The 20,966-nt window shown below is 41.4% G+C and overlaps 3 protein-coding genes across 4 annotated transcripts; 2 read left to right on the top strand and 1 right to left on the bottom strand.

Annotated features, from left to right (window-relative positions):
• Positions 1 to 3,582: 3,582 nt before the first annotated feature.
• Positions 3,583 to 8,979, bottom strand: LOC104438439 (protein FAR-RED IMPAIRED RESPONSE 1). Of its 2 annotated transcripts, XM_010051586.3 has the most exons (8): positions 8,843 to 8,979; positions 5,389 to 7,595; positions 5,250 to 5,306; positions 5,052 to 5,120; positions 4,892 to 4,960; positions 4,710 to 4,778; positions 4,557 to 4,604; positions 3,583 to 4,467 (listed from the first exon to the last, which is right to left on the bottom strand). In XM_010051586.3, exons 2-8 carry the CDS (start codon positions 7,492 to 7,494, stop codon positions 4,411 to 4,413), a joined length of 2,475 nt encoding a protein of 824 aa, XP_010049888.2. In that variant the 5' UTR covers positions 7,495 to 7,595; positions 8,843 to 8,979; the 3' UTR covers positions 3,583 to 4,410. The 2 variants fall into 2 exon arrangements, with proteins under 2 accessions (XP_010049888.2, XP_010049889.2); XM_010051587.3 differs by lacking the exon at positions 4,557 to 4,604.
• Positions 8,980 to 9,949: 970 nt separating this feature from the next.
• On the top strand, positions 9,950 to 16,014 carry LOC104438440 (110 kDa U5 small nuclear ribonucleoprotein component CLO). Its single transcript, XM_010051589.3, has 10 exons — positions 9,950 to 10,816; positions 11,221 to 11,289; positions 11,366 to 12,559; positions 12,676 to 12,774; positions 12,881 to 13,039; positions 13,225 to 13,310; positions 13,447 to 13,645; positions 14,403 to 14,513; positions 14,897 to 15,103; positions 15,613 to 16,014. The coding sequence occupies exons 1-10, from the start codon at positions 10,064 to 10,066 to the stop codon at positions 15,709 to 15,711; spliced, it is 2,976 nt and encodes a 991-aa protein (XP_010049891.2). The 5' UTR covers positions 9,950 to 10,063; the 3' UTR covers positions 15,712 to 16,014.
• Positions 16,015 to 17,115: 1,101 nt separating this feature from the next.
• On the top strand, positions 17,116 to 19,679 carry LOC104438441 (putative glycerol-3-phosphate transporter 5). The gene is made up of 2 exons (XM_010051591.3): positions 17,116 to 18,605; positions 18,991 to 19,679. The coding sequence occupies exons 1-2, from the start codon at positions 17,609 to 17,611 to the stop codon at positions 19,533 to 19,535; spliced, it is 1,542 nt and encodes a 513-aa protein (XP_010049893.2). The 5' UTR covers positions 17,116 to 17,608; the 3' UTR covers positions 19,536 to 19,679.
• The last annotated feature ends 1,287 nt before the right edge of the window (positions 19,680 to 20,966 follow it).

The following is a 20,966-nucleotide window of genomic DNA, read 5'->3' as shown; positions in this document are numbered from 1 at the left end:
TAAATAATTAAAGTGTTGTCTCGAAAATTGTTTCGATTCTTCGCTCGCCTATCGCCCGTTTTGCGTGCTTTCTATCTCGTCGTGCTTTTTGGCTCTTATCAAATCTCATAGAACGTCAAAATTATAGGTTGACGGGTTGACGTGACCGAGACGCGTTATGGGGGAGTACAGTCGTGTCCGGCTCGCACCAGGGACACCGTCCTTTTGTTGAAGTTCTATGTAATATTTCTTCCGCCATTCATTACGCATGGCAAAAAGTCTCGACCTTTATTTATTCCTTGCTTGCCAATCGTCTTAAAATTCAAGATACATTCGACGCGGTTCCTTTAAGAACTTACATTTTTTGAATAAACGGTTGCCCACTCAATAAGTCATAATGGAAAATCAAATGTTAGTATTTACCTTGCGGGGATAACACGTATCGCCTCGCACTGGAGCTAGAAATGGACATACAATCAAAAAATTTGGTGAGAAACATACAATGCAAATCGAAAAAAATAACAAGATTAAGTAACATCAATGTAAAAGCCTCCCGGCAACGACAATGCGGAAGATACGCACATCTTTTGTTGGAAATGAAACCCTTTGGAGGAAGCAAGATGAAAAACCCTAAAGGATACCATGATCAAGAATGACGAAGATGTTACCGATCTGAAAGATCCCCTTCAAGCTAAATTAAACAGAGTCCTTGGAATCTAAAGATTTCTCTCAGAACTTCTGAGGGATAATCACATTAGTTGTTGTTTAGCACTACGGATGTGTGTAGAAAGATGGAATCAGAATCGATGAAGAAAGCTCAACTACCGGTCATACCAGGGAAAGTCCGAAGGCAGTCGCCTATAGTAAACACAAATAATATATAAGAGATCACTAAAGAGTCGAGCCATAGAATTTTTCAATTCTTACACAAGGTACTTGTTTGATCAAATAGAATTGTTCTACTATATCTAGACTAACACCAATTTAACCCATTTCAGGGAAAAAAAAGTGACGGATTAACCAACCAACAAAATGACTTACTATAAATAACATTTTCTTGTTGCATTGAAACATATAAATATTGACTAATATGGCTAACATTGAATGCTAAGATTAAGCATTGTATTTCTAGAAGTAATCCATAATAAAAAGGTGTTTGCGATTGTTCAAGAAGAAATTAAACAAAAGATACCTTGCATTTATAGCAGCAGCTTTCGACCTAAAAAAAAAAATTATAGCAGTAGCTCGCTCGATACCTTTGATTTGCAAGGGTACCAAGCAAGAGGGGAGCCAGGAAATCAGTTTTTCAATGCATTAATGCCCGCAAGAACCTTCTAAATGAGCAAACCCTATGAATCATTAGCTGCAAAAGATGGCTGAATGGCAGTACTCAAGATTTTCTACAAAGGGTATCAATGACCATGGATCGATGTGCATCCTCACATCCATAACTTGTTTGGGTCTTTTTCCCTCAAGAAAATGGTAAGATTCATTAACGTTTACATTAAGACCCATCTAGAAATGGTTAGCATTCAAGTATCCCTTTCAAAGATCCATTCATATGTATCGGTCAGTGGTCGGTGGTCGTTGCTATCTTTCACTTTACAAATTTTCGATCATATTGATTTGAACGATATCAAGAACATATGTATTCCTTTAGGAACACAAGCGTAAGCTCCCTTACGGCAATATTTACAAATTTTCATTATAATCTAAGTTGTGTACTTTCATACTTGATTTGCGAGGAAAAAGAATGTGCAGAAATGCGGTATTTTGACGCTTATGTAGTTCTAACATTGATGTTTTTGAGATAGGGACGATCACTTCGACCACTAAAGACTAGTCGGATGCTATAAGAATCTTGTACGTGTCATCTTTCTTTTGGTGACAACTAAAGGAAAAATTGAAAGAAAAATTAAAGCGAAAGAAAAGCAGGAAATGGAAAAGAGAAGAAGAAGAAGAAGAAGCTAGCAGCAACTATTTAGATGCTGAAAGAGCTGTAGATCATATAATATACTGCGAAAATAAAAAGTTTCTATTAAATAGATATCGGAAAATAAAAATCGATTTGAGGATAAAGAGGAAAGGAGAAAGGATGGACCGCTAATTTTTGAAGGGTTTGAAAATATAAACGAAAAGGTGAGACCAAAAAAATTCAAAATAATGGTAACAAATGGTCGACATTTTCCTTGTTGGGATTACTCGGAGAATGTTTGGTTTGTGAGCCTCCACGTTATATCGTGCCTACCGAAACAATTTGTATCGGAGCTGCAGACTTACCTCTGAAGAGGTCTTCTCGAGAAGAGCCAAAATCACTCATCCAAATCCCGTTCAACAAAGGGTCGGCCGGTTGATAAAAGGACGGGGACAAGGGAGAGGGACGCGACATGACGAAGACATATGCGACGTGCTCAAAGGACGACTTGGGATGCACTTCCAATGAGTTTTTCTGTCTTATCCCTGGGGACAAGCATAGCCACATAAACAGAACATCGAAGGGAGGATAAAAATACCAATTTGAAATTATATCTCTGATATCAAAAGAGATTTCCAGCTGATCGATGAATTATTGCACGGTCCAGCCTTTATATATATATTTTTATGTACTTCTTAATTTCCATACCTTGGTATCGAAGCATTTTTTTTTGGGACAAGAGAAAGTATCTCTACGAATAATTGATGTCCCATTCTTGCTTGCCTCCACACTAAAAATTCTCTACACTTGTCTACTGCCTGGCCACACCCAGAATACAAAAACCAACCACAAGAGGTAGATCACACGACCCTCATCGCCCCCATCCTGGTCCTCCTGGTCCGCCGCCCCCGCACGTGCCGCCTCCAGGGCCTCTCCACCACGGACTGGGGTCCCTGTACGTGCCGCCGCTGCCGCCGTCGGGTCTGCCACCGCACCAGCCGCCCCATTACCCTCTGGGGCTGCCTCAGCCTTACCACCACCACCACCCTTAGACTTATATCGGCTGGAAGCTTGTGCTCTAATTTATGCTCAAGTCTATGTCCTGCGAGTCCGCTTAGTCGTGCCGACTGGGTGGAATCTCACTTTGGCTATTGCTTCTGTGTGCACTCCAAATAAATAATAATGAACTCCCCAATAAGTCCTGTGTTCAATCTTTGCCCCTTCTTGATTTCGAAAGACGTAACTGTGATGACAATCTTCGTGCTTACTCAACTGGGAAGGGAGACGAAAAAGACACACTTAAGTTTTTCCAAATTCTGAGCATTTTGGTAGCCCTTTCGATCATAATGAACGGGTTATTGAGCTGATCGAGACCCGACACTGAACTGCACTTCAGGAAGCTCGATTGCACGTTCATGTCCTGGTGAAGGTGATTATTTTTAAGCCCTCGATTACCATCGGGATATGTCGGAATCAGACACCAATTAGTCCAATACTATAAGACGGTCGTCATTAAAGAAGTAAAATGATTCTGCACACAGAACGGCGAATGAACTGTAAACCAGCTGCAAGAAGGAAGAACGGGAGAGTTTAGTTTAGCGAAGAGCCTCGTCTGGATTTTTATGTTTAGATTTTATCTGCCAACTTAACACATCTGCAAACAGCATAATGAAAGACACCGAGGTAACTGCAAAGAAAGAGAAGAATATTATAGCATGGAAAGAAATTGATATTCACTGACAGTGAGGAGAGTGTTGGCTAAGCTGTACAGATGGTACAAGCATTTTCTTCTCCATCAGATGAAATTAAGTATTTGCCTCTAACTTGAGATTGAAAGCAACACTGCCAAAAATTAAGGAGAGAGGGGAAACAAATGCAACATAAAATTTTCTTGAACTATTTCCACGGTCAGTCATGTACAATATAGCTTCCACCTTTCTGGATATTGGATTCAACAAACCCTTTCGATGATCATGTCATCTCCTCCCCTAGAAAATGTAACACGGAAAAATGTAACACGATCTTGTACCTTGGAACCATCGTAAAGTCCATCAATCTCTTGGTTATGAACCCATTTCAAGCACACAACTGCAAGACCGTGCACAAAGTAATCTGTTAAACCATGAGCTCCCCCAAACAGTCTTGAGCGCTTATCCAGGACAGTAATATCTTCAGCACCATGAACAGGTTTTCTAAGTATGAATATCCATCTAAACCTAAGTTAAGGTGTAACAGTTTACTGTAGGACTATTCTGCTGCATGGATCCCAAATGCAGCACTTAGATCTTGACGGTGTTACTATCTTGTTCCAGTTGGATATCCGATCTGAAAAATCCCTAAAAGATTTGTCAGCGCTATGGTTCTTCCTAATGCTTCTATTTCTGCTTGTGTATATTTACTTTCACTGATGATTCTTGATCACACACCCATTGGAAATACAATGCCAGAAATTGCTGGACCACTTGGATAGTTCCCACAGAAAATACGGTACCAGATATATGAAACAAGTATTCGTATCAAGGATGCCTTGAAGAATTGCCATGCACTTGTGTAGGTCTCAAGTGCGATTGATCCTGCAGTTCAGATGAACAGAACATCAACAAATGAGAAAACAATTTAAAGTAGTCTTTACAATGTATTTTACAAAGTAAACATCCTCTACCGGCGAACTGCGATTAAAAGTCGACGGAGTTCGGAAATCAACTTGTCCCTGTATAAATTAAAGCCTGATCAAAGGAAATTCCACAACCCTAAAATTTTATATTTCTTGATGACCATATATCTTTGCAATGTTACTCCAGTAACAATATCATACCAGCACGTGCATGGCTGGTTGGGTCCCGAAAAATCCGTCATGGCTGGGTGCCAGAGAGCTCAGCTGCCCCTACAGGTACGGCAACTGAAAACAATAAGAACATAGTCTGCCTATCCCAAAGATAATTTTGGTTCAGCATGAAAGAAAAATAAAGGGATGGGTGCCAATTCAGCACAACTTACCAGCCCCTGAATGCTTGGTTGACTAACATAATATGCATCATGTGGTGGCTCCATTAAGTTTAATTGTACCTGAAAATTCACACCTCTGAAGAATCACTAAATCTGCCAAAATAAATCAGTTTTAACTTTCTTCAAATGCATAAAAGGTATCCCATGTTACCAGTCCCTGCACATTCTGTTGGGTGCCATAATACCCATTTAGAGTGATCCCATCTGTGTTTAAGTTTTCCTGCAATTAGGAGAGGATTGAATTATTATCTCTATAGTGGTACATACAGGAAAAGTTAAAATGTATTTGAAACCATGGCAGAAGTTCTATGTAACTTTCTCCAAGAAATTGAAAAGGCCAAAGACAAACCATTTCATGCAAGCTGTCTGGTGCCTCAGCAAGTAGAACATCTGACTCTTCTTGCACCTGAAAGAGTGAGGGGTTTTCATCAGTAATAATCAGTGGAATCCTGATGTCAAGCACTGCCCAACAGCAGCCAGCCTATTACCTTTCTCTTCTTATTTGTGTTTCTCTTTTTACTCGTTTTATTAACGGTGACTCCCTGATTCTCTGACTCCGTTTCGCGAAGACCACAAATGCTAGTGCTGCATTCTGCCATGCTGTTATTAGAATTGTTCACATCTACACAATTCTTCAGAGCCTCCACAAGTGCACGAAAAGCAATGGCATAAGCCTCTTCAGATATTGATCCCTCTTCACTCAATTCAATAGCTCGTCGGCACAAGTAATTATAACGTTGCACCCTTGTCTGCATCTTTTTGGTTCCTTCATCTGGTGAGTGCCTACTCTTTGCATCTTTTGTCCACCTCTTCATGATATATCGAGATGGGATACTGGGAAAACCACTGATCTGAAGAACAACCATTGCATGTCTACAAAGAAATCCGTGATACTCGAACAGATGACAGAAGCAAGAGACCTCTGACTCCACTTCATTCCACGTTACCATGAAGTATTCCTTTTTCTCAAAATCCTCAACCCTGTAAATTACAGTCCCTCCATCTTCACTCTCCTTTCTGGGATGGCATGCAACTACACCTAAAACTTCAATTTGAAATTTCCTAAAAATTGCATGAGTATAGACTGTCGACAGTTGCTTTTCCCATGGTGAAGGTGATTTGAGAGCAGGCTGCTTGTGCCATGTATCAAAATCAGCTACCGCCTCCTCTTCACACCTATTGTGGAGAATGACACCATACTGTCTCAGAAATTCCTTAACAGTTATTTTCTTGTGAATATATCTGTCAAAGAAGGAGTTCATGCTATCCACACGTTGAGCTGTAGACATTCCAGCAAGAAAACTCTCCCCCAACAAAGCAGGAACCCACTTCTTCCGTTCCATATAGAGCATCTGAACCCATTCGTCTTCTTGCAGTTCAAATCTTGACACCATTTTCCACCATCTCATATCAAACTGTTCATCCGTCCACGATTTAAAGATACATTTGTTGAATTTTGACAGAAAATTCTCATGATTGTTTATCACATGAGAAAGATTTTCATGGACCTTTTCCAATATATGCCAAAGAAGGTAGCAATGACGGGTTTGTGGTAAGACTTCTTCAATGGCTTCCTTAAGGCATTTGTCTTGATAAGAAAGTATCACAGAAGGAGAGTTTCCGCCCATTGCCCGGAGCCATGTCTTCAGTAGCCAAACAAACGTTGATCTAGTTTTATCTGCAATCAATGCACACCCAAGCAGCATAGTCTGAGAATGATGGTTTACCCCAACAAATGGCACAAATGGAAACTTATCGTTGCTTTTGACATAAGACGTATCGAGAGATACAACATCATTGAAGCTGGCATAATCATTCCGACTTTTAGCATCAACCCACAACAAGTTTCTCAGACGCTGTTCCTCATTCAAATCGATTGCATAGAAAAAGCTCGGATTCTCTTTCTGAATGTGTTTAAAGTACTCAAGTATGATTTGACCATCCCCTTCATCTAATGTCAAGCTTCGCCCTTTATCAGGTTGATGGTCATTTTTGTCATGAAGAGCACAAGCATGCGGATGCCCAGCAGACTGCCTAGACATCTCAACATACATCTTTCTTGTTCGTTCACTAACAGCATGTAAGATGTCGATGTTATTTTTCTCAGCCAATTTTATGTTTCGATGAATTCGAAAATGATAAGCCAGTGCTGGTAAAAGTTCATGGTTATGATCTTTGACAAATTCATGTATAATCCACTTCCCATCTGTCCTTCTCTTTACATGCATGCTGGCCTTGCAGTCAGTCTTTTTCACGCTGGGCCGTCGACTACTACCACTTTCCGACTCTGGTGTGACCCCATATCTAGAACATGCAAATTTGGCATCTATAAATTCTTTCGACTTCTTTGAACGTCGACTGTTCTTTATTGAGGTGGTAAATCCCATAGACTTGGCATACTCCTGGTAAAACGAATAAGCCGCTTCATGCGAGTCAAACTCTATACCATTGCGTGGTTCAAAATCAATATCACCTTCAAACCCTGTAACAGCCGTTTCAGAGGGAGTAAAGTCGCTACCTCTATTCTGCACTTCATCCGTGCCACTGACCATATTCTCCCCTGCACCACTTTGCACCCCATCTCTTGTATCCATTGTACATTAAGCGGCAGCACTTCATCCCAATCAAAAGAAAATTTCCAGCAGACTATCATGAAGACAACTTGCCATTTGCAAATATTCCTAAAGGATGGCACCTGAAAAAATGCATACAAGAAGCCATCAGAACTGGAGCACTCAAATATAAAAAACCTCAGAAAGGTCTTAAACATCATGCAAAATACAAAACTATAAAGGGCATCCTTTTCTTTTGTTAAAACAAATTTGACCGACATAGCAACAAGGAGGTGCCAGTCCAAATACAAAATTCATTTACAAACAAAGATTTCATTATCTCTAGCATGTCATCCACATAAATTCCCCGTTTCATGAAGATATCCACATGAGGTCTTGTGCTAGAAACATGAATTTTCCGGTGAATAACCAGCAATTCCGTTTACCAACAGATATTTTCCCCCCATTCCATGCCTTTGCATTTCTCCCTCCAGACTTTACGTAACAAAGATAGAAGGACCATGCACAGAAGTTCATTTTTTCTGCACAAAAACAAGAACCTTCCAGCCTGCACTTCATTCTCCAATGACAAACAACTTATTTCCCATGACAAAGAGAAATCATCATAATGTTTTAGAAACTCTGCTGCCCAAGAGAATGAAAACCAACTGTTCCAATAAACTTCATCAGCTTGAGGTAAAAAAGGCTGATCGAAAATAGAGCAACTAATTAGCTAACGGCATTATCACAAGCTTGCATCTACACATAGCAGCTCCCATGGAGAACTCTTCAGGAGTAGCATCTGGTATGAGGGCTGCAACTACAAAATGCATATAGGGAAAAATCGGCGAAAAAGGACTTCCTCTACAGTAACCCCTACTAAAACTTCATAGTGCGCATCCCAAACTAAAATTCCTGCCGATACAACCGAAGATCAAAGCTTTCCTCTATCCCAAACTACAAAGGCATGAATTTTCATTGCCCAGGAAAGCCAAACCCTTCATCGACTGACGTCTCCGTCTACATCCACTCCGAGTCCCAATTAAGGACAGGAAACGACATTGCCCCGCGGCTCCTCGCCGCTGCATCACCAAACCAAGCGTCTTCCTTCTCGCTATACTGAACTAGGGGAAATCAGCGGATCAAATGATAACGAAAGAGCACATATCTACAGCGAAGCTCCAGGGATTACAGGAGCCGCACAGCTCGCAAATGCACGAGATTTGCCTCAATCGCCGGAAAAATTTCGACAGAAAATCGAAACCCCCAACGCTAGAGAGGCGAACACAGAGCCGGCGCTTTCCGCCGGAGTTGAAAGCAAATCGCCGGCGCCGGGTGGAACGGGGAGGGAGAGGGAGAGAGAGAGAGAGAGAGAGAGAGAGAGAGGGACCTCCGGCCTGGCGGCGAGACGCCGGGAATCGAGCTTCGGGCTCCCGCCGGCGAGCTTGAAGACCACCGCGCGAGCTGGAGGAGAGAGAAAAACTGAGCCTGATTGAAGAGGGGAGTAGGGTTCTGAATTTCGAAAAAAAACTAGAAAGTGGGTGTCATGTGATATTTTCAAGACATTGGGGGGTAAATTCGTAAAAAAATTCGATGGATTGCTAGTGAGTCCTTCCCCCCGACCATTCTAGTGTCACCTTGCCGTTAGCATCGGTGTAATAATTTCTCCTTTTTCTCATATAACAAGGCTTTGAATCACCGAAATTTATCTATGCAGAATAAAATGAAGTTGATGTAGCACAAGGAATTTTTCGGACTCGTCAAAGCTTGATTGGGCAAATAGGTTTTTCACAATCGCCCAAAAAAATCGATGGGACTATGACTTGATTGTCTCGATGAAGGAGCATACCTTTTAATTTTCTTCTATAGTATGAAATCATGCCTATCAATTATAGTGGCAAGAGATCTATAATTAGATCAAAAGAGTGATGCAATTAGAAGCTTTTGGTGTGAGTAGATGAGCAAGTAGGCCTATTTTAGTCGTCAAGTTTCATTTCTGGCGACATTAAAAAAGATGTAAATAAGAGAATTATCGCATATGGGCCGGTTTGGTAAATTTATAAAAGTAAATTTTGAAAAAGTATTAATTTCTAAGTTGTAGATAATCCAAAGTTTTGAAAATATAATCACAAGGTTGTTGGATGATAATTAACAATGATAGGCAAATATCAATAATCTTTTATAGAGCATGGAAAAATGACAATTACTAATAGGTTTTATTGGTTTATTTAGCAAATTTTTCATTACCATCAATTACATTTCTATTAAACGAATTAGACAACTCCTCGTTCTTTATCAAATTTAGTCGATTTTTACCGAAATTTAATAATTTAAGCCAATACTGGGTTTTTTTTTTTTTTGGGGTGTAAATCAATACAAAGTTAGTAAACAACATTTCCTTACAAAAGAATCCCTACGATTTCCCAATATTACGGAAATACCTAAAACCCTTTCCTCCTTTTGTACCCTCACTTCACTGCTTCTTCCCCCTTCCCTCTCTCTCCCCGCCGGTCTCGTTCTCCTGCATCTCGCCGCCTCCTCCGCCGACCTCCTCCGCCTCCGCCGCCGCCGGGCCTAGCTCGCCGACTTGCCGTCGGAACCGAGGTGAGCAATGGACGATAGCTTGTACGACGAGTTCGGGAACTACATCGGACCCGAAATCGAATCCGACCTAGAGTCCGGGGGCGAGGAGGAAGAAGATGAGGACCTCCCGGACAAGCGCAGCGAGGAGCCGGCCGAATCCGACGGCGAGGACGCCGGCGCCGGCGTCGGCGCGAACGGGTGGATCACCGCCTCCAACGACGTCGACATGGAGAATCAGGTCGTCCTCGCCGAGGACAAGAAGTATTACCCCACCGCCGAGGAAGTCTACGGCGAAGACGTCGAGACGCTGGTCATGGACGAGGACGAGCAGCCCCTCGAGCAGCCGATTATCAAGCCCGTCCGGAACATCAAGTTCGAGGTCGGCGTGAAGGATTCTTCCACTTACGTGTCGACGCAGTTCCTCATCGGCCTTATGTCGAACCCGGCTTTGGTCCGGAACGTCGCGCTCGTGGGGCATGTGCATCACGGGAAGACGGTGTTCATGGACATGTTGGTCGAGCAAACGCACCACAACTCCACATTTGATGTCAACAATGAGAAGCACATGAGGTATACGGATACGAGGATTGATGAGCAGGAGAGGAGGATCTCGATTAAGGCCATTCCGATGTCCCTTGTGCTGGAGGATAGTAATTCGAAATCGTACCTCTGTAACATCATGGACACGCCTGGGCATGCCAATTTCTCTGATGAAATGACGGCTGCTCTTTGGCTCGCCGATGGAGCTGTGCTGATTGTGGATGCTGCTGAAGGGGTTTTGGTACAAACTCTGTCCTTTCTTCTTGTTGCAGCTTCTCTAGACTGGAATCAAGCTTACATCTTGTATATGGAATCATAGTTAGCATTGCTTCTCACCAAAATTTTGCATGAAATAGGTTCTGGAGTTCTCCTAGTGGGTTTTTATTGATGGTTATTGTGCCCAGGTTCCTGATTTTCTTGGATGTATGGTTTAGTGGATGTCATTTTGTCCTACATGACCATTGCATTAAAGTGATGCGAATTTACATTGATGGGTATTGGTGAAGTATGTTAGATCTTACCATGTCGGATATCTAGTCATGTCTGTATGATATAGTCAAGATCTCCCCTCTCCCCGCCCCCCAAAAAAAAAATAACCCCAAGAAAAAAATCTGACGAACAGGTTTGACATTTTCTCATTGACAGGTAAATACAGAACGGGCCATCCGGCATGCTATCCAAGAGCGCCTTCCCATAGTTGTTGTGATTAACAAAGTAAGTGTATTGCAGCTAAAAGGTATCTTGTGATAATTTGACCAGTGCTATTATTCATGGAACTTTTTTGTTTCAGGTTGACAGACTGATAACAGAGCTTAAGTTGCCACCAAAGGATGCTTATCACAAGCTGAGGCATACCATTGAAATAATTAACAACCACATTTCTGCAGTGTCTTCAATTGCTGGAGGTGTCCAGGTAATAGACCCGGTGGCTGGAAATGTTTGTTTTGCAAGTGCAACAGCGGGATGGTCCTTCACTTTGCAGTCATTTGCTAAACTATATGTCAAACTCCACGGTATCCCTTTTGATGCCGATAAGTTTGCTTCCCGTCTTTGGGGAGATTACTACTATCATCCAGATACCAGGGTGTTTAGGAAAAAAGCTCCAGTTAGTGGAGGGGAGAGGTCGTTTGTCCAATTTGTGCTTGAGCCCCTGTACAAGATATACAGTCAAGTAATTGGGGAGCATAAGAAAAGTGTGGAGGCAACTCTTGCAGAACTAGGGGTCACTCTCAGCAATGCCGCTTACAAGTTGAATGTGAGACCTTTGCTTCGGCTAGCTTGCAGTTCAGTTTTTGGTTCAGCGTCAGGTTTTACAGATATGCTGGTTCGACATATTCCATCAGCCAAAGATGCCGCCAGCAAGAAGGTTGAGCATATTTACACTGGGCCTGAAGATTCAATGATCTACAAGGCTATGGAAAAATGTGATCCCTCTGGCCCGCTAATGGTAAATGTCACTAAATTATATCCAAAGTCTGATTGCAGCGTGTTTGATGCATTTGGTAGAGTCTATAGTGGTGAGATTCAGACAGGTCAGACCTTACGTGTTCTTGGAGAAGGCTATTCCCCGGATGATGAAGAGGATATGACAGTGAAAGAAGTAACAAAATTGTGGATCTATCAAGCTCGATATCGGATACCCATAGCCAAGGCCCCTCCTGGTTCATGGGTCTTAATTGAAGGAGTTGATGCTTCAATCATGAAAACTGCCACCCTTTGTAACGTTGACTATGATGAGGATGTCTACATATTCCGGCCTCTTCAGTTCAATACACTTCCTGTTGTTAAAACAGCTACTGAGCCTCTAAATCCTAGTGAGCTTCCAAAAATGGTGGAGGGTCTCAGGAAGATAAGCAAGAGCTATCCTCTGGCCATCACGAAAGTTGAGGAGTCTGGGGAGCACACTATTTTAGGTACTGGAGAATTGTATCTGGATTCAATTATGAAGGATCTGAGAGAGCTTTACTCGGAGGTGGAAGTGAAGGTGCCATTTCTTTCAAACTTCTCTATGTTTCAGCTTCAGTTGAATGATATTTCATCTTGTCCCTCTTTCGCTTTTTCTTTGGATGCACACTTATTTTCATGTTCTTATTGGTGCAGGTGGCCGACCCTGTTGTTTCATTCTCTGAAACAGTGGTTGAGTCTTCATCTATGAGATGCTTTGCTGAGACACCTAACAAAAAGAATAAGATAACAATGGTGACTTTGCTTTTTGATTCTGCTTTTGTTCCAAGTGCTGTTGGATCATTCCTACTCACATAATTAAGTTAGATCAGGATTGTTTAGATGCTTCCTTCTGGTTCAGGTTGCAGAGCCTTTGGAAAAAGGACTCGCTGAAGATATTGAAAATGGAGTTGTCAGCATTGACTGGAAAAAGAAGGAACTTGGGGAATTCTTTCAGAAAAAATATGACTGGGATCTGCTTGCTGCACGGTCCATATGGGCGTTTGGGCCTGATAAGCAGGTGAACTAGCAGCTGATCATTTTAATATGAGAAAGTTTAGATGACGAATGTTTAATTATTTTATCCATAATCATGACGATGTCTGGATTTTCCAATTTAAGAATTATGGGTGAACATATTCCACTTCATATATTGTTTCCAGATACATAGATGCCGGATAATGTGATAATGGCCATTTCTTGCAGGGACCCAATATTTTGTTGGATGACACATTATCCAGTGAAGTGGATAAGAGCTTGCTGAATTCTGTCAAAGATTCTATTGTTCAGGGGTATTGTGCTTCTATCTGCCCATCTCTGTCTGTCTGTCTCCCCCCTCCCCCTCCATGGGTGAGTGTATCTGTGGGTGGGGGGGCTTTTCTCTATTTGGAGTTGTCTGCTATACTCATTTACGGTGATTCTGGACAGATTTCAATGGGGTGCTCGGGAAGGGCCTTTGTGTGATGAACCCATCAGAAATGTGAAGTTCAAAATTGTTGATGCGCGGATAGCACCTGAACCATTACATCGTGGATCAGGGCAGATCATTCCTACTGCTCGACGTGTGGCTTATTCTTCATTTCTCATGGCAACTCCTCGTCTCATGGAGCCAGTATATTATGTGGAGGTTAGCACTTGCCATTAGGTTTATTTCTCCAAGAAGAACGACCGACTGCTATGTTTTGCATCCAATAACATATACCAGGGAATATCATCCATTTTTGTTGTCTCATCAGCTTCTTCCGTTCATGATGAACAAGAAAGCCTCCTCAATGCAGAACTTAGCTATGTTGGTCACTTTAGCATGAAAGTGCCTTTTGGCATTGCAGAACTTTTTTGGTTCAAAGTGATTTCATTTGATTTTGAAGTTGATATGACCGTAAGAATTAGTTATGATTGCTTTCTGTGGACAATCAATGATTCTTGAGTAAAATTACAATGGAGGATTTGCATAATTTGTCCCCCTTTTTAGGGTGATCTTAGATGCTATATGATGCATTTGATGAGAATTAGAATCAAAGGTAGTATGAGGGCAGATGGTAGAGTTGGCATACAGGGGCTTTGTCTTGTGCCTTCTGCTGTGGTTGAACTATGGCATTCACCTTGCCATGGAGCTTCCTATGTTTGTGCACATGATTGCAGAGCAAATTGAATTTAGGTCCTCAAGTATTGAGTGTAAAGTTGGACTCTTTCATTTCTTGCTTTTAACTTCATCAAATTTGAGGATTATCAGGATTTTCCAAAGTAACATCTCCAATTGGTAATTGTGATTATCAAATGGATGGTAATTATTAATGCCTGATTCTTTATCTTTGTCATGTGTATTATCTCTCCACATTATTAGATAGGTTGGGTGATACCTAACTACAGTCACTTGTTTCCAGATACAAACACCAATAGACTGTGTCTCTGCAATCTACACGGTGTTATCTCGAAGGCGTGGACATGTGACAGCTGATGTCCCCCAGCCAGGGACCCCAAGTTACACTGTTAAGGTTTGGATCTTGGCTTGCTTTGTATTTGCATGTATGCTTTCATGACTTGTTAGATGATCTGCAAAGATAACTCTCACGACTGGCTAAGATGATACCTAGAAGCTGGAAATATTTTTATCAACTTGGTAACAGGCTGACGGTTCCATTGCTAGCTAACAAATTGGAAGATTGTGTTCTAATGAAGTATGGTTGCATTCAATAGATGAGAGTGACAATTTTGCAGGGAGTTAGATTTTAGAGATAATCTGCTAGACTTTTGCATAAGATACTGACCTAGATAACTACCATATAATAAGAGGACATCCGTGAATGGTCAATTAAAGAAGGGTTAGCTTTAATGTGTACCTATATACCAATTGAATGCAATCTCTTGTTGGTTTCAGGCATTTTTACCCGTGATAGAGTCATTTGGTTTTGAGACAGACTTGAGATATCATACTCAAGGACAAGCATTTTGCCTATCGGTCTTTGACCACTGGGCTATAGTTCCTGGTGATCCTCTTGACAAGAGCATAGTCTTGCGGCCTCTGGAGCCTGCCCCAATTCAGCACCTTGCACGAGAATTCATGGTGAAGACCAGGCGTAGAAAGGTAAAGACTGTCTGTCAAATCTAGTTTCTTTGGCACACTAGAGGATTTAGAGAATCACAGGTTAAGATCGTGTTCTGAACTGATTTCTTTATAAGAGGCAATAAAGCTTTCAGGAGGATTGTGTCTTTTGGTTCTATCAGATTAGGATGGAGTCTTGAGATCACTTCTGCATGATTCTCGACCCCATTCTGGCAAAGAAACAGTTAGAAAGGGCATTGCCAGTAGGATTAAGGGAAAGGAAATTATAATTTGAGCGAGATATGTGCGCCAATAGAATGGAACATCCCTCCTTCATTGCCTTCATTGTATCTGCAAGTTGCACTATGAAAGTCTTCGTCCTTCATCATTTAGATGTGCAACATGTTCCTTTATTTGCATTAAATGTTCTGGCAATTCGATGGAATGATGCTGGAAACACCAACAGCAATTGTTTGCAACCCCTTGCTCTTTGCTTCTCATCTGTTTCGACGGATAGTAACGGAAGTACCTTGTGCCTTTGTTTAATACAGGGTATGAGTGAGGATGTCAGTATCAACAAATTCTTTGACGAGGCAATGATGGTGGAATTAGCTCAGCATGCAGCTGATCATCAATATCAGATGATTTGATTCAAGGATTTCCTCACTGCCACAGAAGATGGAGGGCATATGAGCATTTTGCCTCTAAAGTCTCCTGGGGCTTCGCATTGGCAATCTCTTGGCACTTGCCTATGTAATTATGTGACGTTGCACTTGTGTTAGCTGAGCTTTTGCTAGAAAAGATTTCTGTATAATTGCTTCTGTAGGGCAACCGTAAGGAAGGTTTTTTTCCTTTATTCCTTCAGTACCATCCTCTTCTAACATAGCTTAAACATCTGTGGCACAATGTAACTTGCCTTAGCACTGTTGTATCAGTTTTTTTTATTGATTTAAGTTGAGAGTGGACCGCCGGAATTCTTCTTGGTTATGTACGTTTTTTCAGTGTCTCGTGATGAGAAGCTTCGGTATATTCTTTCTGTAGTCACCTTGCCATGCAATCATGAGGACGGAGGTTTATTTCGGAGTTAGGTCTCCTTTCCTTGTCGTCCGATGACTTTGAGGGAAAGGCAAAGGCATCATAAGGCATGTTTGCGTATTTTAGTTTGTCTTTTTTTTGGGCAATGTGGTCGTATGTATACGCGTAGCTACCTGCTCTCACGTATGTGCAGATGCAAGTCAAGCATTCGTGTACGAGGTCTTCTTCGGATCACATAAGAGACCGTGGATGTCCAAAATGTCCTCACCCAAAAGTCAACGTAGGTATCGTGCGGGGGAAAGAATCGTACGTAAGTAAAATCCTCGTGAAGTTTTTTGTCCATTTGCTCTTTCAATATCAATTGTTTAAGTAACGAAGTCGAAAATTCTCAATTGTAACAAAGGAGTTAGTGAATCAAACAATTCTCCAGAAGCCGAAGACACTCAAATCTTTTCTTCTTCTTCCCCCTTTTTTTTTTTGCGTTCGGCTGTGAATTTCATCTCATCATTTGAATTTTATACAATTTTCTTGTTTCAATTGAAGTGATTCATATTTTTATAAATTATGCATATTCGGTATATCCACGCCTTTTATATTTTGAATGCTTGGTTAACTGATCATGTGGTATAAATAAAGTAAAATTGTGCTTTTATTTAAAGAGATAACGAGATAATTCGAATGAAATTCAAGTGATTAAGTTATCTTATTATGGATTGATAGTTTTCATAAGAAAAAATAACCGAATTGAGGCTTTGAGAGAAATGAAATGACACTAAATGTATGATTAATTTTTTTGAAAAATATTATTGATCAAATCTTAGAAGTAATATTGATCAAATCTCAGAAATAACGTGATGTAAATGTACGTAAATAAATAAATGGATGGAACGTGAAATTCAATAATGATTTTGTTAAATACATTGAAAATTGGAGATGCGTTGCGTCCATGTTTAAAATCCAATGCTGGATTGGTAAAAGAGAAATCCTGAAATCAACAATTGACAAATTGGAGAAGCTCTGAATTTTCCTCTCCCTGTTTCTCTCTCTCTTTTGGAGTATTTGTTGGTAGGAACTCCTCGACTTTTCGTGGACTCGAAACTTTGTACCTGAAATACCAGAAACCGAGAGGGGAGAAACTGCAGAAGCCTCGTCCTCCCTCTTCTGCTGCCAAAACTCGGGTTGCTTGTCCATTCCTCCTCCTGTCGATTATCCGATGCTGAATTGCTCTTGCCAGCTCTAGATCGTCTTGTCCTAATCTCCTTCATACGTGCTCGACGGATCGACGGTATCAATTCCGAACTTTGACCCGCAGAGATTACTTCCTGAGCTCTTCATTTTCCTCGACTTTCTTGGGTTCCCCTTCTTTCGAACGATTCGCCCTGCAAAACTCGGGACCCTGATGCCGGGTTCTTGATTCGGGGACTTCAAGACCCGGACTTGATGGGAAAGTCTCGGTTTTTTGGGGATCAAGAATCTTGGGTAGAGCTTGAATCCGTCCATTGACCGTGGAAAATGCAGCCTAGTTCCCGAACCCTAGCACCCATCTTAGTTCTTTTCCCAACCCTTAAACCCCCTCACAGAACCCTACTTTTCCACCAAATCTGTGTCTTGATCCTCACGTTCTTGGCCTACGCCTCATTCCATGCCTCCAGGAAGCCCCAGAGCATCGTCAAGAGCGTGCTTGGGCCCAATGTTCAATCCAATTTGACCGAATCCCGATCTAGTTTGACCCAGGTTTCGTTAGATTCTAATGCGACGGATTCCGGGTGGGAACCATTCGATGGTCCTCAGGGCACCCATCGGCTTGGCGAGCTCGATCTGGCGTTCCTTGCATCTTATGCTGTTGGCATGTACTTTGCGGGTCACATCGGCGATCGAATGGATTTGAGGTTGTTTCTTGTGTTTGGAATGATGGGTAGTGGTTTGTTGACTATTGTTTTTGGTCTAGGCTATTGGTTTGATGTGCATTTGTTAGGATATTTTGTTGGGGTGCAGATTGCTTGTGGGTTGTTTCAGTCTATTGGATGGCCCTGTGTGGTGGCAGTTGTGGGGAACTGGTTTGGAAAAGCTAAGAGAGGGTTGATTATGGGCGTATGGAATTCACATACATCTATAGGTAACATTATTGGATCGGTGGTGGCATCTGGGATGTTGGAGTATGGTTGGGGTTGGTCTTTTGTATTGCCTGGGGTTTTGGTTATTTTGATTGGTGTCTTGATTTTTCTATGTCTAGCGGTGGCACCTGAGGATCTTGGATTTGAGTCACCAGGTAAGGAGTTTGAGATGAATGTGGGAGTGGCAGATATTGAAACTTCAGAGAAACTGGAATCTGAAGAGGCGGGTTTGCTTCACACGAATAATGTGAAGGATGTCGAGTCTTCAGATGCAATAGGCTTCTTGGAGGCATGGAGATTGCCTGGTGTGGCACCATTTGCATTCTGCCTCTTCTTCTCCAAGCTTGTTGCTTATACGTTTCTGTATTGGTTGCCCTTCTATATAAGGCACACAGGTAGTTCTTAAGTTTTTTTAAGAATGACAATTTGCATAGTCTTGCATTGATTCCCCATGCCTAGTTCATGAGTAATTCAATCACGTGCATGCATTGTTTTATGTGGACATGCATCATCCCATGCTACACTGAACAGCCTCTTTGGACTGGCTTTGTGGGGATTGTGCTTCAAAACCTGTGTTTTGGAACTTTGCCTTTGGATTGTTTTTCATCTAAGAGTGTGATTTTGTGTGTATGAGTTCATTTACTTTAAAAACCGTGGCCTGGGCCTGTAACTTTCATGGTTTTTGAAGAGTGGCTAAGGCGTTGTACTGATGTGAATTTCTGCTTTAATTGGTGCACTTGACTTGATAGTTGCTCATTGTGAAATTTGATGGAAATTCAGCTGTTGCTGGCGTGCATTTGTCACACAAAACTGCGGGCATCCTTTCAACAATATTTGACATCGGAGGAGTTCTGGGTGGAATTCTAGCGGGATTTGTTTCTGATAAAATTGAAGCTCGAGCTGTTACTTCAATTGGATTCTTGTTCCTATCAATGCCCGCCCTTGTTTTATACCGGGCATATGGAAGCATATCTATGTTGGCTAATGTCAGCTTGATGTTTGTTTCCGGAATGCTTGTTAATGGGCCGTACTCATTGATTACGACGGCTGTTGCTGCTGATCTTGGTACACAGAGCACGGTTAGAGGAAATTCCCGGGCATTAGCAACTGTCACTGCAATTATAGATGGTACAGGTTCTGTGGGAGCAGCTCTTGGTCCACTTTTGGCAGGATATATTTCTACTAGAGGATGGAACAGTGTATTTTTTATGCTTATTATTTCTATTTTGTTTGCGGCAGTGTTCTTGATACGCCTTGCTAGAACTGAAATTAAAGAGAAGTTGAGTGAGAGGAAATGGTTTGCATACGGCATAGTGGCTCAATAGCTAGTGGTTTTCTTTGGTCTTATACATTTTGTATAAATGGAGAATCCCCGGATGGTCATACTTTTTGCGTTCCTCTTTTTTCATTTTGTAATTTTGTGCCTTGTATTTTCTACCGACTTTCAGGCTAATTTTGTCGGTGTTATATCTGAGTTTGTCCCTTTAAAGTTCCCTTTTGGTATAGGAGAAGAAAAACACCTAGCCAAATCGTGCCCATAACTCAATAACTCAGTCGTAGCAATAGTGAGTCTGACTTTGAGTCTGACTTGGAGCGTACACACAAACTACGACGAGACGGATAAGATCGTCATTTTGAATTGGGCTTTACTGTCGCAAAGTTGTTCAAACGCGAGAAGCAACAAAACACTCTCCTCCTCCTCCTCTAGACTATAAGAAGCCTGTACCCCTCCCTTCCTTCCGAATGAGGATTCTTTTAATGTCCATTGCACGGATCTCGCATGGATGCAGCATTGGAAAATGGGAATTCGTTTTACCTTTACTTTAGAAGAGAGAGTAAAGCTGCGTTTGTTTTCACCTCTTTTTTCTGTTTTTAAACAACTTTTTGTGTCTTTTTTTTGTTTAAAGGAACAAAAAGAAGAAACGGTTTGTTTGTATTTTTGTTAAAACACATTTGGAATGCAGAAACAAGAAAAAAAAAAAAAAAGAAGTTGTTTCTTGTTTCTAGAACACATTTTAACACTTTTTCTCTCTCTTTCATTTTCTTCTCTCTTTTTTCTTCTTCTTTTCTTCTTTTTTCTGTGGCTGGTCGCTGACCTCGGCAATGGCCGGCGACCAGCCGTTGAGGGCCGGCGACCTCGCTGGAGCGCCACCAGCTCCTGGCGAGGCCGAGCGTCGCCGGCCCCTAGCGAGGCCGATCTCGCGTTGGGCTAGGCGAGCTCAATCTCGCCCAGATCCGGCGAAGCCGAGCTCACCCAGCGGCTGGCGAGCCTCGCCGTGGCTGGGCGAGGCCGCCGACCAAAAGAAGAAAGAAGAAAAATAAAAAATAAATAAGAAAATAAGAAAGAAAATATAAAAAATAAAATAAAAATATTAAAAAATAAAAAAAATTATACAAAATTACCAAACGTGTTTCTATTTTTTTTTATTTTTTTATTTTTGGAGCAGATTTACCAAATGCATTTTTTTGTTCAAAAATTGTTCCCTGAAACAGAAACACTTTTTTCTATTTCTGTTTCCTGGAACAATTTTTAAACAGAAACGTTACCAAACACACCTAAGAGACCAATCGTGTGTCGAAAACAATATTTACTATTTTTGGTGTCGTCGCTTGTTTATGTATACATACATATATAACAATGAAATTTTTGATTACTTTATTTTAAATCATAAATTCCAATTTCTTGATTCCTTTGAGTGAGACTGGATATTTAAAATTAAGATTTTTCTCGGCTTCTTGGCATCAAAATAATGATC

Source organism: Eucalyptus grandis, chromosome 3, assembly GCF_016545825.1.
Source record: "Eucalyptus grandis isolate ANBG69807.140 chromosome 3, ASM1654582v1, whole genome shotgun sequence".
In the NCBI taxonomy this organism is placed as follows: domain Eukaryota; kingdom Viridiplantae; phylum Streptophyta; class Magnoliopsida; order Myrtales; family Myrtaceae; genus Eucalyptus; species Eucalyptus grandis.
Note: the sequence above shows the minus strand (reverse complement) of the source record. Positions and strands in the feature narration are given on the sequence as shown.